The sequence below is a fragment of the Mauremys reevesii genome, linkage group 3 (genome assembly GCF_016161935.1).
Source record: "Mauremys reevesii isolate NIE-2019 linkage group 3, ASM1616193v1, whole genome shotgun sequence".
In the NCBI taxonomy this organism is placed as follows: domain Eukaryota; kingdom Metazoa; phylum Chordata; order Testudines; family Geoemydidae; genus Mauremys; species Mauremys reevesii.
In genome coordinates, this window is record NC_052625.1 from 148,768,664 (window position 1) to 148,785,351 (window position 16,688).

Sequence of the window (16,688 nt, forward strand, 5' to 3'; positions counted from 1 at the left end):
TGCCAGTGCCCCTGCTCCTGGGGGGGGATGTCTCTGGGTGGTGTGTCTCTTCCTCTCCTCTCCCAAGGAAGGGACTTATGCCTCCCCTCCCCTTTCTCTTCTCTCTCTAAGGCTAAGGTCCTATAAAAGATAAAAGGGGCGCAGATAATCCTGATTGCTCCTACTTGGCCAAGACAGATCTGGTACCCTTACCTGATGTAGCTTGTGATGTGCCTACCAATTTCCCTTCCAGCCCCTCTGCACCTCCTCTCACAGGACAAAGGGCAAACCATACATCCAAACCACCTAGAAAGTAAAGAGGTTCTACTACACAGTAGAAAGACCCTAAGCCTCACCAAGACAATAGGGAGTCCATGCTACATACCATAGATGTTAGGAGAGCCCTAGCATTCTACCTCAATAGGACAGAAGCCTTTAGGAATTTCCCTAGACTGTTCCTCTCTATGGTGTAAAGATCGACCCTTGCAGATTCCATCTGTGCACATTCCACAAGATTGATCTCATCTGGCACCTTCTTTAAGGATGCCCCTATCTTAGAGATCTGCAGAGCAGCGGTGTGGGCATCAGTCCACACCTTCTCAGAACATTATGCCATCACTGGGGACTCTGTCTCTGATGCCATCTTTGGCTCCACAGTACTGTCATCTGTGACTGACCCGACTCCGAAGTCCCAGCCCTCCAAAAGGAGTACTGGTCGGGAGTCATCTACAGTGAAGCACCCATAGGGACACTACTCTAAGAAGAAGTTGTTACTCACCTTGGGCAGTAAAGATGGTTCTTTGAGATACGTGTCCCTATGGGTGCTCCACTACATACCTTCCTCTCCTCTACTTTGGAGCTCTTGTTTCTGACTCTGTGATAGAGAAGGAACTGTAGTTGGTTAGCCAGCTAGCATCGTGGCGCAGCATGAGAAGAGAGAGCGTGCATGTGTGGGCCCAAAAGACAGTGCTTCCAAAGGTCTCTGATCATAAGCACAGGGATGCAGACACATCTATAGTGGAGCATCCATAGGGGGACACATCTCAAAGAACCATCATTACTGCACAAAGTGAGTTATTTCTTCATAGGAGCTGTGCAAAGCTGTCCAGTGGCCTTTTAATATTTTTAATAGGTATTGGCACTTGACCTTTGTGTTGACTGGTCCAATATGAATTTGTATGCAGATGAGAAGCTACTGAAAGATAAACATAATGGTCTTCATGGCTGCATCATTTGTCTACAGCATTTCCTGTGTAAGTCAGAAGGTGATGAACCTCCAGGGGCTTTTTCCCTCAGATTTCTTTTCCTTTTTGTGTTTATCTTCCTCTTTGGATTGGACGTTGCTAAACAGACACCTGCAGTCTGCACTGGTGGTAACAAGTCCCAGAAATAATTTTTTACTTGCTAGTTGTTTCCTGCGATTCAGTTCCACCAGTGCAGATGAACCACAAGTTGGAACCCCCGTAAAGGATATCTATAAGCCCCTATACCTGTATTTGTAGAGCTAAGTCACAGAATATAATTGACAGTTAATAAGTATTTTTATTCAAAAGATGGTGGTTTTACAGATCGCTTTTAAAATGTCATATAACAGTGCCTTGTAAATTTGAATTTCTACTAGAACTCTCCTTAGACAGTAAGATGGGTGCAGCGTCAAACTGTAATGTGGCAGAAAATGAAGTCATAACTGACATCAATCATATTCTGTAAGAATGGAAGTGAATACAAATTATATAGAGCACATAAGCTAGGGAGCTCTTCTGTGTTTATAGAGTGCCCAGTAGCTTAAGGCATTCGTCAGTGATTTGGGACCCCTTTACATTACTGCAATACAGATAATGATACTTCCCATAAATTTGCTGATAATTACTACTTTGCTTCATAGAAAGCTAGCTGTTGCATTTGTGCACAGATGAGTGCATGATTTTCCTTGATTCTTTCTTTTGTTTTGAGTCCAAAGCTCAGCAAAAAATGACAAGGATGCAAGTTTGTCTGATTTTTTTAAGCCAGTCATTTAAATCACATTTCTCTTAATAACAGCATTTATTATGCATGTCTGTTTAACAAGGCTTCTAGTTTTGAGATCATGTGAATATTAGTTGCATGAAAAGTAAGAAACTAAACAATATGAAAGTTAGAAGAGAGTATGGCTTACAAAAATTTGTGGTATTGCTATAGCAACATTTTCATCTTTTTTTCAAAAAAGAAAATTGCTAGTGAAGTACGTGATAGCGTAGTGGTAATGTGGGAAGAATGAAGCTCTAGGCCCAGCTATTGAAATATTTTAGGCATGAGACTGTAAGTGGACCTACACAACATGGAGCGGTGATGGAGGCTGGTTACAGCTAAATGGGATCCAGTGACGAAGCCTTGTTAATGACCGCGTCTGAAGTTATGCCACACTTTTAGAGAGAAACTGGTGATGAGGTAGAAGGAAAGAAACTGAAGGAGGAAGCATAATTGCTTAAAATGAAATGTTGTGGTAATAGGTTCAATATTGATTGTCTCACTAATTTTAATATCCATTGCCCAGTTTATAAGTAACTTTTTCCCCAGTTCCCAGGACGATACACTTATACAATCAAGCTGTTCCTTTCCCATTGCTCTCTCCCTAATCTTGCTTGTAATTAACAAGACAATACAATGGAATGAATTGGTGTTGTATAGGGAATTAGACTATTTGTATGACAGCTACCTCATTTGTTGCAGAAAGTGAATGTGGCAGGGGACTACAAGAAGAGAAAGGATGGGTAGTAGTTAAGGCAACTGTATTCTATCCCTGCCTCTGTCATGGACTTTCTGTGCAATTCTGGGCAAGTCACTTAAATACATGTTCACAGCTGGCCACTATTTTGTGTATTTCATTCTAGGTGTCCAGTGTGAGACCTGGAGCCTTATTTTCAGAAGTGCTGAGCATGGAGGACTGCAACTGAAGTTAGTAGGAGCTGCAGATGCCCAGCACTCTGCCAATAAGACATTCTTGAGAGCTGAGTACAGGGTTGAGAGTCAGGAGGCCTTGAGCTCTAATTCTGGCTGAAATTAACCACAAAACGCATACACTATGATATACTTAAGCATATTTATTCTTCAAACATTAAGTGGATTAAAAACTAGCTGATAAGTCTCAAAATGTAATTGTAAATGGGATAATCAGCCAGTGGGTGTGTTTCTCTTGGGGTCTTGCAAGGTTTGGTTCTTGGCTCTGTACTATTTAACAGTTTTATCAGTGACCTGGAGGAAACATAAAATCATTACTAATAAAGTTTTCAGATGACACACCGGTCACTTTTAGAGAAATCTGGATCATTTGGGTATACTGGGCACAATCAATATGTGTTTTAATACAGCCAAATGTAACTAGGAAGAAAAAATGCAGTTCATGCTTACAGGATGGCAGACCCTTTTCTGGTAAGCGGTGACTCTGCAAGAGACTTCTGGATTATAGTGGGTAATCAGCTGAATCTGAGTTTGAAGTGTCACTCTGGGTACATCTACACTGCAAAAAAAGACCTGTGGCAGAGAGTCTCAGAACCAGGATCCACTGATTTGGTCTTGCGGAGCTTGTACTACAGGGCTAAAATATCAGTGTGGAAATTTGGGATCGGGCTGGAGCCTGGGCTCCATGGTCCTTCCCCCTTGTTGGTTTTCAGAGCCCAGGCTCAAGCCTGAGCTCAGACTTCCACACTGGGCTCTGAAAACCAACAAGGGGGAAGGATCGTGGAGCCCAAACATCTGCACTGCTATTTTTAGTCTATTTTAGTCCCAGAGCTCGAGCCTGACTCTCAGACTTGCTGCCATGTGGTGTGCGGTTCCTCCCCATTTATAGGTATATCCTCTGTGGCTTAATGCAATCTTTGGATGTGTAAATGGGAATATCAAGTAGGATAATTTTTAGCAACCTTTGATTTTACAGCATCTGTTACAGGGGTGGGCAAACTTTTTGGCCTGAGGGCCACATCGGGGTTGCAAAACTGTATGGAGGGCTGGGTAGCGAAGGCTGTGCCTCCCCAAACAGCCTGACCCCCACCCTCTATCTGACCCCCTCCCACTTCTCACCCCCTGACTGCACCCCTCAGAACCCCGACCCATCCAACCCCCCCACTCTTTGTCCCCTGACCGACTCCTCCTGAGACCCCCCCGACCCTAACCCAGGACCCCACCCTCTATCCAACCCCCCACTGCTCCCTGTCCCCTGACTGCCCCAGCCCCTATACACACCCCCGCCCTCAGACAGGCCCCCCAGGACTCCCAGGCCTATCCAATCCCCTGTTCCCCGTCCCCTGACTGCCCTCCCCCGAATCTCCACCCCATCCAACTGCCCTCTGGATGGCCCTGCTGCCCAGAGCACTGCCTGCGCGGTGGTGTGGCTGCGAGAGGGGGAACTGTGGGGGAGGGGCTGGAGGCTAGCCTCCCTGACCAGGAGCTCAGGGGCCGGGCAGGACAGTCGGCTGTAGTTTTCCCTCCTCTGATCTATTATAAAGTTTGACCAACCCAATTTTAATGTGGATAGATCTGCTCAGTTAATACTGAGATAGTTGGAATAGGAGTGCAAGTATTTTAAAATTTTCAAAATTCTGAAATCGTCTATCTTCTCTTCCATTATTTCATTTTTACAACATTCGAACATCTTGGTGCAATAAGTTAACTGGGACAGAACCTCTGTTAAAAACATAGATTTCAGGTAGAGATCTAGATCTTCAATTCTTAATGCTAGAAAAGGAAGAAAACTGAAGATTATGATCTTTCTGCCTCATGTTAGTGAAGTAATAGGTGCCATAGCATCTCAATCATTTTTTGATTTTACTCTTGTGTGGATCCAGTTTTTGTTTGTTTGTTAGATCAGCCAGATTTCCACTCTGGCAGTGGTGTCGTCAGCCTGTAGTCTGTCATGTTCCCCCTGAAAACATCTTGAATTATTTTGGTAAATTCTGAGCCCCTTAGTAGATTTCCTTGCTGTGTAAAACAGGTAGTATGTTTTAATCAAAGTTCTTCTCAATTCCGGCATATTTGTAGTAGACGGATACAAGTGTAGAGACCTTTCTCTTCCTTAGAATTCTACTGAGTATTGTTGGGAAGATGGGGCATCAGATACCCTTTTCAATCAGCTAACCAGGAGGCAGCTGGTGGCTGCAGAAGAAATCTTGAACTTGTAAGTCACCTTGGAGGATGGTTAGGTTGTCTTTTTTCCCCTATTAACTTTTAGTATGCTAAACAACTGTGCATGAGAAATCTGGAACACTTGCACAAAATAAACTTTAATCTTCTTTTACATTAGTCTGAGCACTTGGCAAAATTTTCCATATGATGCTTCTCTCTGCATTTTTGGGTCATATCTCCAGCAACTTGGATACAGTATTCACAGTTAGTTGACACTTTTTTCATGTCACAGGAGCCTCTGGTTACTGGAAGGAAAAGCTACAGGAAAAGTCCTGCTCAGCTCCTGTAGCCCAGGGATGGAGTATGCTTAGTACAGATGACATCTTCAGCTAATTTAGCTGCCAAATTCTAACAAGTCTCTACTGAGCCTGTGAGAGCTGAGGTTTCTCAGAGAATTATAATTTGGCCAGATTTGGGTGGTTCTTCATAGGGATGGCAAAAGGCACATCCCTGACACCCAGGTGATTCTTCCCCACCGCCACCCACCTCTTGCCCAGATTCAGGCACCTGCTCCAAATAATGGAGAAGCTAGAGCTTCTCAGCACAACAGTTAAAAAAAAAAATCAGTATGGGCCAAACAACTTGTTTTTCCCTAATTTCATTTCCAGAAGTTGCTGACCTGGTTTTGCTGAACCTTTTTTTTTTTCCAGCTTGAAGCAGATACCTGACATAGAAAATTTCAGATTGAACAATTTAATTTTGGCAAAGTTGATAAGAAACTGAAAACAAGGTCTTGTACAGTAACTCTTCACGTAACGTTGTCCTGGTTAACGTTGTTTCTTCATTGTTACATTGCTGATCAATTAGAGAACATGCTCGTTTAAAGTTGTACAATGCTCCCTTATAACGTTTTTTGGCAAGCACCTGCTTTGTCCACTGCTTGCAGGAAGAGCAGCCCGTTGGAGCTAGCTCTTGGGCTTGGAACTATGGTGGACCGGCAGCCCCCCATCAGCTCCCCTAAATTCCCTGTGTGACAGCCACCAGCAGGCTAGCAGTTGCAGGGCAGTTCAGCTATCCCTCCCCACAATGCTGTGTGCTGCTGTACCTTATCTCTGGGTGTGGAGATGGGACAGGACAGGGCTCTGAATGGAGGAAGCTTGCTGGCAGCAGCTGCTGTCTCAGCTTGCTGATCTACTTAAAAAGGCAGTGTATTTAGAGTGGGGTCAGCATACTTAAAGGGGAAATGCGCGTCTCTCTCTCACACACACACACTGTGTGTCTCTGTCTCTCCCTCTTACACTTACACACACACACACACACACACACTCTCTCTCTCTCTCTCTCTCTCTCCCCATTCCTGCTACCTTGTAGAGTGTGAGGCTACATTAACAACAATGTGTTAACCCTTGAGGGCTCAACCGAGTGCTTGTTCATCATTTAGCGGTAAGGCAGTCCCTGGGAAATATCCCACCCTCTGATTCCACCACCTCAACCAATCTTCACAATCATCATTGCTGTGTACAGTATTAAATTGTTTGTTTAAAACTTACAGTGTGTATATGTGTATATATATAGTCTTTTGTCTGGCGAAAAAAAATTCTATACCTAACCCCTTCTCCCCCATTTACATTAATTCTTATGGGGAAATTGGATTCGCTTAACATCATTTTGCTTAACATAATTTTGCTTAAAGTAGCATTTTTCAGGAACATAACTACAACGTTAAGTGAGGAGTTATTGTAATTGAAAGCGTTAAGCAGCCTTAGCTATGGGCATCACTTCCAGCACTACCATGACACTAACTGTACCTGACAGTAACTATACATGACCTAGTTACGAGTTACAAGAGATACCTTATGTGTGTAAATGAGAGGGAGAGAAATCTCTGACTTAGTTAAATATTCTGAAAAGTAATTTCTCTATACACAAGCAGTGTTGATTTCAATGTTCGTAAAGTTAACAAGGGATAGCTACAAAGGAATGAACAAATAGTTTGATTAGTGTGCTCTCATGTTTTTGGCAGTGACCTATGCTCAATGTTTCAAAGAAAAGTGAAATGCCCTTTCTTTCTCTTTTTATAATACTTCTAGTGAATTGTGCAATACTTTCCTATTGGGCAGAGGTGAGTGGGGAATCTTTTCCTGATATTCGCTAAACAATCTGGTTCTTTCCTGAAGCATCAAGGCTGATAACCCTCATTTTGTTCTAGCTGTAGTAGTGAACTGCGGGTGATATATTTATTTCATATATCTAATCTTTTCTGAATTTTATTAAGTTAATTATGTTGTATTAGACTTCATGTATTTGAACAGTGCTGCTGTTTCATTTTATAAAGTGCTCACAAGTGTGTATTCAAATGGTTTCTCTACCACTCAGTTTTATATTCTTGTCTCCATGTTAAATATTTAGACTTCTTTAAAGATGAAGCCCCTATCACATTCACATCCATATGTTTTGTTGACCCTCTTTAGACTTTTCTGTTTACTGCGGTATACCGTAGCTCCACAGCAATGGGGGTATGAAACTATCCTGGAAAGACACATACGTGGGGAAGTTCAGTACTACTGAAGTAAAATTTGAACGGAGGATAAAGCAGTAGAATATGTTGGGATGCAAATCCCAGTGCATAAAAAAGCAAACTATGTGGCATATTATAGCCCTCCAGATCAAAATAGTACACAATTATTGAGAGAGATCACATGCCATCAAGCTACTAAAACTGGAATGTACAATTTCAAATATTTACTGCCCTAATTTCACATTGGGACATAGTTTGGAGAAGCAACGCTGTAATAATTGAAAGTTTGTTTTTAAAAATAGTTTTCTGTTTGTGCTGCTTTGCTCTTTTCTCAGTGATTCATTCAGATTTTGCTACTTGGTTTTTAGGTTGTCAGATTCCATCCTATTTAAATACTTTAGTATGTATTTTGATAGGTTAATAACATCTTCATCTCTGTTTGTTTTGGGTAAAATCAAGCAGAAACTGTCTTACTGTCTTAAACTTGTGCATTCGGCCTTTTACACTTCAATGTGTGTAACTGTGTTCTGTGACTTTCATTCTTCTTTAATTTAGTCTCGTAACCTCGTCTTTATTTTCCTTGTGTGTGACATACATAGAATGTACTATAATAGTAATTTTTGTATTTAAAGTACACATGTTCTAATTATAATAATTTGTATATACAGAATATGCATATTAGAATGCATCTTAGAATTGGAGCCCTGAACGATACGAAATTTATATCCGCGGATAGAAAGCTGATATCTGTGGAGCTGCAGGACTCTAGTGACAATGAACGAGACCAGCAGGACTCTAGCCAGTGACTGGGCCAAGAACTGCAACAGCAGCAGCATGTTGGTCCACCGCTCCATCCTGGGCGGCTCCAGCATGGCTGTGCTTCCTCAAGCCCTGCCCAGTGGGCCTGGCTGGTGCCCGGTGTGTTCACTGCTTCACTGGCAGCTATCACTGGTCGTGTGTGCAAGCGGCTCACGGGCTCTGAGACAGGAGTCTCATACCGCTGCGAGTAGCAGCCCGACACGCTGCTGCTTTTGCCATTGTGATTCCTAGCCCGGTCACTTGCCATGGCCCACCCTGCTAGTCTTGCTCATTGTCGCAAGAGCTCTGCAGCTCCATGAATATCTGCTTTATATACGTGGATATACATTTTGTATCTGCGCCGAGCTCTACTTAGGATTTCACTAAAATGCTAATTAGATTTCACTACAATGCTAATTCTATACTTATACTTCAAAAATTGTGCCTGTTAATATCTTTTTAATAGAACAACAGTATCTTGATGGAAAGAAACTGAAAATAAATATTTTAAGAATAGATATGAAAAAACTGTCTTTGCAAAACTAGTTTTGTAAAGAACAGACCCTGGATATGTGTTGGTTTTTTTCAGAAGTTCTAGATGGCTCAGTTCTGTCTTTTATGATAGTTAGAGAACCAGTATCAGACCAGTGTTACCAAATCTGAAGAATTATCCTGATAATCTTTTAGAATAGCTTTCTTTATTCTCAGAATTTAGTATGTGACCCCAAGTTTTATTTATTTCACCACCTTCAAACCGGGCTCTGAATACAGAATTACTAATTTCCTTGTTGACATTTTAATGGTGGTCACCACCAGAATTTTTCACAAATGTAATGACTTTATCTTCATAACAGTGCTGTTAGATAAGATGGTATTCTTTCCATTTCACAGATGGGAAGTAGAGGCACAGAGAGACTAACCAAATTTTTGATGCCCAACTTGAGATATCTAGGGCCTGTTTTTTTTCAGAGTATTTAGTATTATAAAACACTTCATATGTTCAGAGCAGAGCTATCATTGACTTCACTTTGCTCTGAGTGCTTAATACTTCTGCAAATCAGACCCCAGGGTCTCAGTTTGGGCACCCAGAACATGAGGAATGTGAAAAATTTGCTTAAATGACTTGTCCAGCACATCTTTCAACTTCTGCAGCAGCCTCATGGACTACAGTGGGGTGAAGTTAAACATGTTCAGCGGGATTGAAACCTTTAGACTTACAGACAGATGTCTACCACTACGCTCATAATAACTGATAACAGTTGTAGGTTGTCCACCTCTGTGAGTGGACCAACCACTAGAGAGGGAGATAAAACCTACATTTTGCCAGCGATTTTTATAGCTATTTGAAGATAGCATCAGAAGAATTTCAAAATTTGAGAATCTTGGTTCTGGAGGGGAGAGTGTTCTAGTGCATGAGTTCCCAAACTGTGGTATGTGTGCCACTGGTCATATGTGAGCATGTTGGAAGTGACCCTTTGCAGCGGGCTGGTCTGTCCCCTTTAAGGTGTAATTGGGTTTGGGGCCAACAAACCCACCACTGTTCCATGACGTGGCCCCTTTTAAGGAAACAGGTATTCAAGGGAGTAGCAAACTAGTTGGGCAGTGGGGTCAGATGTTAATCATGTATTTACCGCCATAATGTGATAAAGCTCAGGTGTTGGGTGACTCCAAGAGTCACAGGGCAGACAGCCTGGAGAAGAGAATTTGTAGGAGAGCATCAAGTCAGATCAGGGGTTCTCTGGCTTGAGAACCAGAAGGGGAGACTGTTGGGCTGGGGAAGCCTGCCTGAATCACAGCACAACCCAAGGAGGTTCTGTGAGGCCCCAGAACCAAGGGAAAGAAGTGCACGAGTTCAAGGACCAAGGGAGGCTGTATGGAACGGGATTGGAATCTGGATATTGGTGGGGTGGGGGAAGTATGCTTGAATCACAGCACGGCCCCATAAAGGAGGGCTTTGGAATCCCTCAACCAAGAGAAAGGAGTTGTGAATTTGAGGACCAGGGTACTCTAGTTATTTACTCATTGTAGACAGAGCTGCTCTCCCTGGTACTGCTGGTCTCTTTTGCATTCTCCTTTTTCTCTTTAGTTTTATCTCAATTCCTTGACTAGATTCTTCTCAGACTTTCGCCTGTCCATATTAAACTTTCCTCCCTTGCCACTACTTCAAGGCCCCCTACTGTTGTTACGGAAGCATCCTCCTTTTCTAACTGCCATTTCTAACTGTCAAGGAACTTTCTTAAAATATGTCATCCTTTCTCCTCTCTCTAGGACATCACTCAAATCATTCCAGTTTCTGCTTTAATAATAATGGAGAGAAAAAAAATCATCCCATATATATTGCATTATACTTGGCATATTATTTGGATGGGAAGAGTGAGTAGGTTCTTTCTAGGCTGCTGTCATTCTGTAAATCTAACTTGTAGGCATGGCACATATCATGTGATACCAGACCTCAAGGCCCAGAATCCCCTCCTCTCCTGCAGTCCCTCTTAATTAATGAATTATATCTACGTGTCAGCATAAACCTGGGCCTCATAGATGTGCTGCAACAAAATGGATTTGTTTTTTAGCTGAGTTATAACTGGAACCTGTTCAATTTTACAAAAAGTGGTGATGACAGATGTCTGACTCTGATCCATGGTCTCTGATTAGAGCTCATAAAACATTAGTTGTTAACTTTCTGGGGTGAAGTTTTTAACTTGCTGGGGTGTATATCCCTATGGAGAGGAAGAATAGTCCCAGCGGTAAGGGCCTGTGACTCTGGAAATATGGGCTCAATTCCCTGCTCTGTCACAGACTTCCTGTGTGACTTTAAGCAAGCCATATAGGGCCCAATTTTAAAAAGTATTTACGTGCCCAAATGTACAGATAGGCACCTAGTGAGATTTTCAAAAGCACTGAGGTGTCTGACACTAGTCACCTATCTACATCTTTGTGCTCTCTGGGAAGGTATGGATAGACCTTTCATTTGTTCCCAGGATCTTGGATTTCATTTAAAACAAAGCCAAACAATCTGTTATGGTTTCAAAGGAAACCGTCAAAATGTGAATTTACTGTAACGGGGACAGAAATGTCTGCCTGAGTTTGCAGAGAATCTGGAACAGCTCTGAGTGTTGTGAATTGCCCCATTCATCTCAATGGGCATTAATAAAGATTTTTTTTTTGATGCTTTGAAAGTTATCTGTTTCACTTTTTATTAAAGCATGCCGGAAAGGTGAGGAAATATATTCTGAAGATATACGCTAGCATTTCTTAAGTTGAGAGTGCATGAAGGACTAGCTGGCTCAGGGAGAGAATAGAAATACAGGTATAGCATAAAATATTAAATTTAACATAAAATAAATACAAGGAACACTGTACTGATTCATTATTAATTTTCATATTAAATATAACTTCAGTTTTAAAATATAAATTAGGCTGTTTGCAGTATCTACAGTTTGTTGCCCTGACGTTTTGCAGAAACTAAAAGACCTTGCTGCAGGGCTTGTGTGTACATTTATAGATGCAAAATTTGTATATACTGTTGGCACTTAGCATACTTTGTATTCTGCTTGCACATTCTTATGCAGCTTTCCTCAATATATTCAGACTGTAGTGAGAAGTGGTTTACAATGAATGTCACTAATTTTGTTGTTTTAGTTAAATAACATAGGTATGGGACATCAGAAGAGATAATTATATGGTTGTGATGATTGCTGCCTTGTTTTTAGGGTTCTGATGATTGCCTTGTAAAAATCTGGGCAACAGATGATGGAAGGTTGTTGGCAACTTTAAGAGGACATGCAGCTGAAATATCTGACATGGCTGTGAACTATGAGAACACCATGATTGCTGCAGGGAGCTGTGATAAAATGATCAGAGTTTGGTGTCTTCGAACATGTGCACCCTTAGCAGTTTTGCAGGGTCACAGTGCATCCATAACATCACTACAGGTAACAATCTTTCTGTCTTTCTACAAATCACATAAGTGAGGAAGTGGATTGCAGCAATAACAGTTTTTTTTCTGTGAAGTTTGTTTTAGTAAGTAATGTGCAACAGGTAACTAAATTGTAAAGCATGGACAAGGAGCTTTTAAAAATTGAGTGGTCCCTTTAGTTTTTTTTAATAATGTCATAAATGTGTGACAGACTCGAGACATGATTTTTGTCCCGAAGATCTGATCCCAAAGATTCTGTTCTGATTCTGCAAAAACATATGCTTCCCTTTATGCACATGTATAGTCCTGTTGAAGTCAGTGGGACTACTTGTATATAAAGTTAGGTATGTAAGTCTTTGCAGGACCAACACCTAAGTTATGCACAAGTGATGATAAATATTGGGTGTGATAGAGAGAAGATTGTCAAGCATTAAATGAACAAGTTCATTAGCTGATTTGTTTAATAATTCACAGCACTTGTCATTTATAAAAGAGAACTTATTGTAAGGCTGTTTCTATTCCTTATATTTGTAAAGGTCTTTCCTTGGGTGCTTGTCCCTATTGGTGTTCCACTCTAGGTCCACATGCACCCAAGATTGGAGATTTTTTGCTAGCAGTGTCTGTTTCATCTGTGCATACTTGGCCTGAGATGTAGATCTTTTTTTTCCAGTTCAGATGGCACTGCATGCACAGTATCTTTGGACTGTATTTTTAAAAGAGAACTTCAATGTGTGTGCGCAAAATAAAATCCATATCCTTCCTTCTTTTGTTTAGTATTATGGGAACTGATTATGCTAAAATCTCCCAGCTTCAGATATTGTGAAGTGAGCACTTCCCTCTCAGTGACTCTACTTGATGTCTTTTTTTTGTTTGAGGGGACATGAGACTTGCCTAAAGTGCAGTATCTGTAGGTTATTTTCTGGAAGAACAAGCAATTCCAGGGAGATGAGGCTAAAAATGTGCCCCCCCACCATGTGGTCAGCCTCAGATTTGGGCCCACCTGACACCCCTGTACAATGGACAGAAGAGCCAGTGTGTGCTTCTTTCAGCTTGGCATTGGTTAGCTCCAGAGCGCATGCAGTTATGCTTACCTTAAAGGATAGGAGGAGCCAGGGGAAAGTAGAAGTGAAAAGTTAAACACCCTCCCAAGGAAATGAGACAAAGCTCCCCTTGTATCTTTTTTTTAAAGTTGAAATTGCCTCATCGTTCCAAGATGAGTGAAGCTGGTGCAGGTACATATGGAGCATTGCAAGAGTGTGGAACCAGCACTGCGGCACTGATGTCATAGGACCCTATGATCATGCCCAGTACTAAGTCTCTTGTTACAGTACCCACCATCGGCATCAGCTGCTACCACATCATTGATACCAATTGATGCATTGTAGAAAGCAGATCAGTACTGAGTGGTTCATCAACAGTAAAGAGAATGATCGAGCTTCACAGTACTGATTCAGTGCATCGTATTAGGGGACCTACAAATGTCTGAGCCCAAATCCCCATTGCTGTCAGGAGGCTTACATTTATCTCCAGTACAGGACTCAGTTACTTCCTCAGTACCAGTCTCCTCCCTGCTACTAACCTTAAGAGAGGGACATTTCAGTCCCATTCCCACTATTCCTCATCTGGAGTCAGATGTATCATATTCATTGTCTGACTCCCAGAACAGAGTGAGTGATTCACTTACCTGTTTCCCTACAGCCTGCTCATAAGACCATAAGAACAGCCATACTGGGTCAGACCAATGGTCCATCTAGCCCAGTATCCTGTCTTCTGACAGGGGCCAGTGCCAGATGAACAGAAGAGGGCAATTCCATTTGATCCATCCCCTGTGGTCCAGTCCCAGGCTCAAATTTTGGCTCAGAAAGGTGGTCCAAGATGTCCCATTATTCCAGATAAAGGGATTATCAGTCTCCTCATATGTCCTGATAGCCATCTCTCTGAGCCCCCCCCCTTTTTTTTTTTTACCGGTACAGTGCTGTTCAGTGGCCATATTGGGAACCCAGGGACTGTTATAGGGGACATCCTTTCTAGTCGCCTCTCAAAGAGAGTGATGAAGAGAAAGAAGCGGAAGTCCGCTAAGCCTCGTGGGTCTTCTGTGTATACTCAACATCAGGAGCAACTCTCTGAAGGAAAAGACCAGGTCAGAGAGGAAGTTAGCTCAGCCTCTGACGTCCTTTCCTTGTCTTCTGTGGATGAGGAAGTGATACCAGCCTGACTATTATGTACCGACTTCTTTAAGAGCTTTAAGAACTCATGAAGAGGGTAGGGAATTTGTTCCAAATCATGTTAGAGGAACTCCTGAGATGCTCTTTATAAACTATTAGACATCATTCTTGCTATTATGCTGTGCAAATCATGATTCTGATTAATGATGTTCACTTGGAGCCTGCAAAGACTGTATGGCATACTCCTGCTATTATTTATTCTTCTTTTAAAAAGACTGAGAAGAAATATTATTTTACTGCAAAAGAAGCTGAATACTTGTACTTCCATCCAGTACTATGCTATCTTTTGGTAGCTGTAGCTAATGAGAGAAATAAACAGTACTATTCTAAGAGAGCCCCATTTAGTATGAATGTAAAGCATTTAGACTTTTTGGACAAAAACTATTCTGTTGTAAGTATGCAGTTTCAAATTTCTAATTACCAAGTTCTCATGGCAAAGTATGATTTTCTCAACTATATAATAATTTCACAGATTTTGTTCACAAGTTGCCAAAGGAATACAGGATGCCCGCTCAGTCATTGATAATAGAATGTCATTTAATAGCAAGACCTTCATTACAGGCTTCCTTATATGTGGCAGATACCACTTCATGCTCTTTGGTAACCTCTATCATGTTGTGTTGGTCATTGTGACTTAAGTCTTTGAGTATTCTGAAAGAAGTCCAAGCCATAGCGAATGACCTTCCATTAGGGCACCCTGATCTTTTCAGTGAGAGAACAAATGGGTCCCTCCACTCTTTTAAGGATTCCCATGATGCCTTATGTTCTTTAGACATTTATACTCCAATAATAAAAAGGAAATATGGTAAACTTCAATCTTACACTAGACAGAGGACAGCTCCGTCCTCCTTTTACTAGCCGAGGCCTCCAGAGCCTCGAAGGAAAAGTCAGAAACTACAAAAGAGAAATGTCTGCTTTCTCTTTGCAGTCTGTGCTGACCAGCAAGCATCTCTTTTGATGGGATTGTGGAGAGCTGCAAAATAATCATTCCTCTAGATCTTGCTTCTGCTCCTTTTCCCCAGACTTCTATTGGAAACTTTCTTTTTTCCAGTGTGGGAGAGCATAGAATGCTGTAATAGACAAGGGGATGTTAAAAATTATTACAACTGTTCATGCGATTCAATTCCATGCTTTTCCCGCTCCCCACCCACCTTCCCTATTCCTTTTCAGGAACCCCTCTCAAAGGAGACTTCTTGTCCAGAAAGAGGATTCTCTCCTTCCTTGCTGAGCAATAGAAGCTGTGCCTCATTAACACCAAAGCAAAGTGTTTTTTTTACTTCAAATATTTTCTTGTACCCAAGAAAATGAGAGGTTGGAAGCCAATCCTGGACCTTAGAATGCTCAGCACTTTCATTCACCATTTGAAATTTAAGCGTGGTTACCTTAGCTTCCATAATACTGTTGTTAGATCTGGGATATGGGTTTACAGCTGTTGACCTCCAGGATTATTTCCTCATAAATATATTATCTTGTACACAAGAGATTTCTGATTTGTGATTGGTCCAAATATTACCTATTCAGGGTTCTTTCCCTTTGGCCTGACACTGGCACCGGGGGTATTTACCAAATGGTGGCTGCTTTCCTAAGATAACAGGGTATGATAGTCTGTTTATATCTGGGCAGCTGGCTTCTCAAGCGAAAGTCCTATCAAGAAGTTCAAAACTCTATGTGAATGGCTCCCCAGCTTTTCCACACTCTGAGAGTAAAAGAAGAAAAGTCAGTTTTAACACCAACAGAATGTATAGAGTTTACTGGCCTGATACTGTATTCCAGGACAGCAAAAGAGTACTTACCTCACAACAGATTCCAGACTATATCCAGCCTCATTATCCAACTTCAAGTGATTCTTCTTTGAGTGATTGCTCATGTGTATTCCACGGTAGGTGTGTGTGCTTGCCACATGCACTGGTGCTGGAAGTTTTTCCCCTAGCAGTACCCGTAGTGGGGGGAGCGCCCCCTGCCTGTCACGGTATAAGGGGAGCTGCACGCTCCCCCCACCCTCAGTTCCTTCTTGCCACCAGTGAAAGTGCGTCGGAACTGCTTAGCTCCAGCCTTGCTGCAGCTTGTCCCCAGAACTGTTCGTTCGGGAGTCAGTTTAGTTTTCAGTGAAGTTTAATTAGTTAGTGAGCCGGGGCATGCCCGTGCCCCGGGATTT

The 16,688-nt window shown here is 41.9% G+C and overlaps 1 protein-coding gene across 3 annotated transcripts in view; it reads left to right on the forward strand.

The window, feature by feature from the left end:
• Positions 1-16,688, forward strand: part of LOC120401555 (pleckstrin homology domain interacting protein) — a 341,061-nt gene that overhangs the window by 95,133 nt on the left and 229,240 nt on the right. For all 3 annotated transcript variants that reach the window (XM_039531654.1, XM_039531655.1, XM_039531656.1), the window contains exon 8: positions 12,103-12,324. In XM_039531654.1, the coding sequence (XP_039387588.1) occupies positions 12,103-12,324 (222 nt within the window). The remainder of the gene's footprint in view (positions 1-12,102; positions 12,325-16,688) is intronic.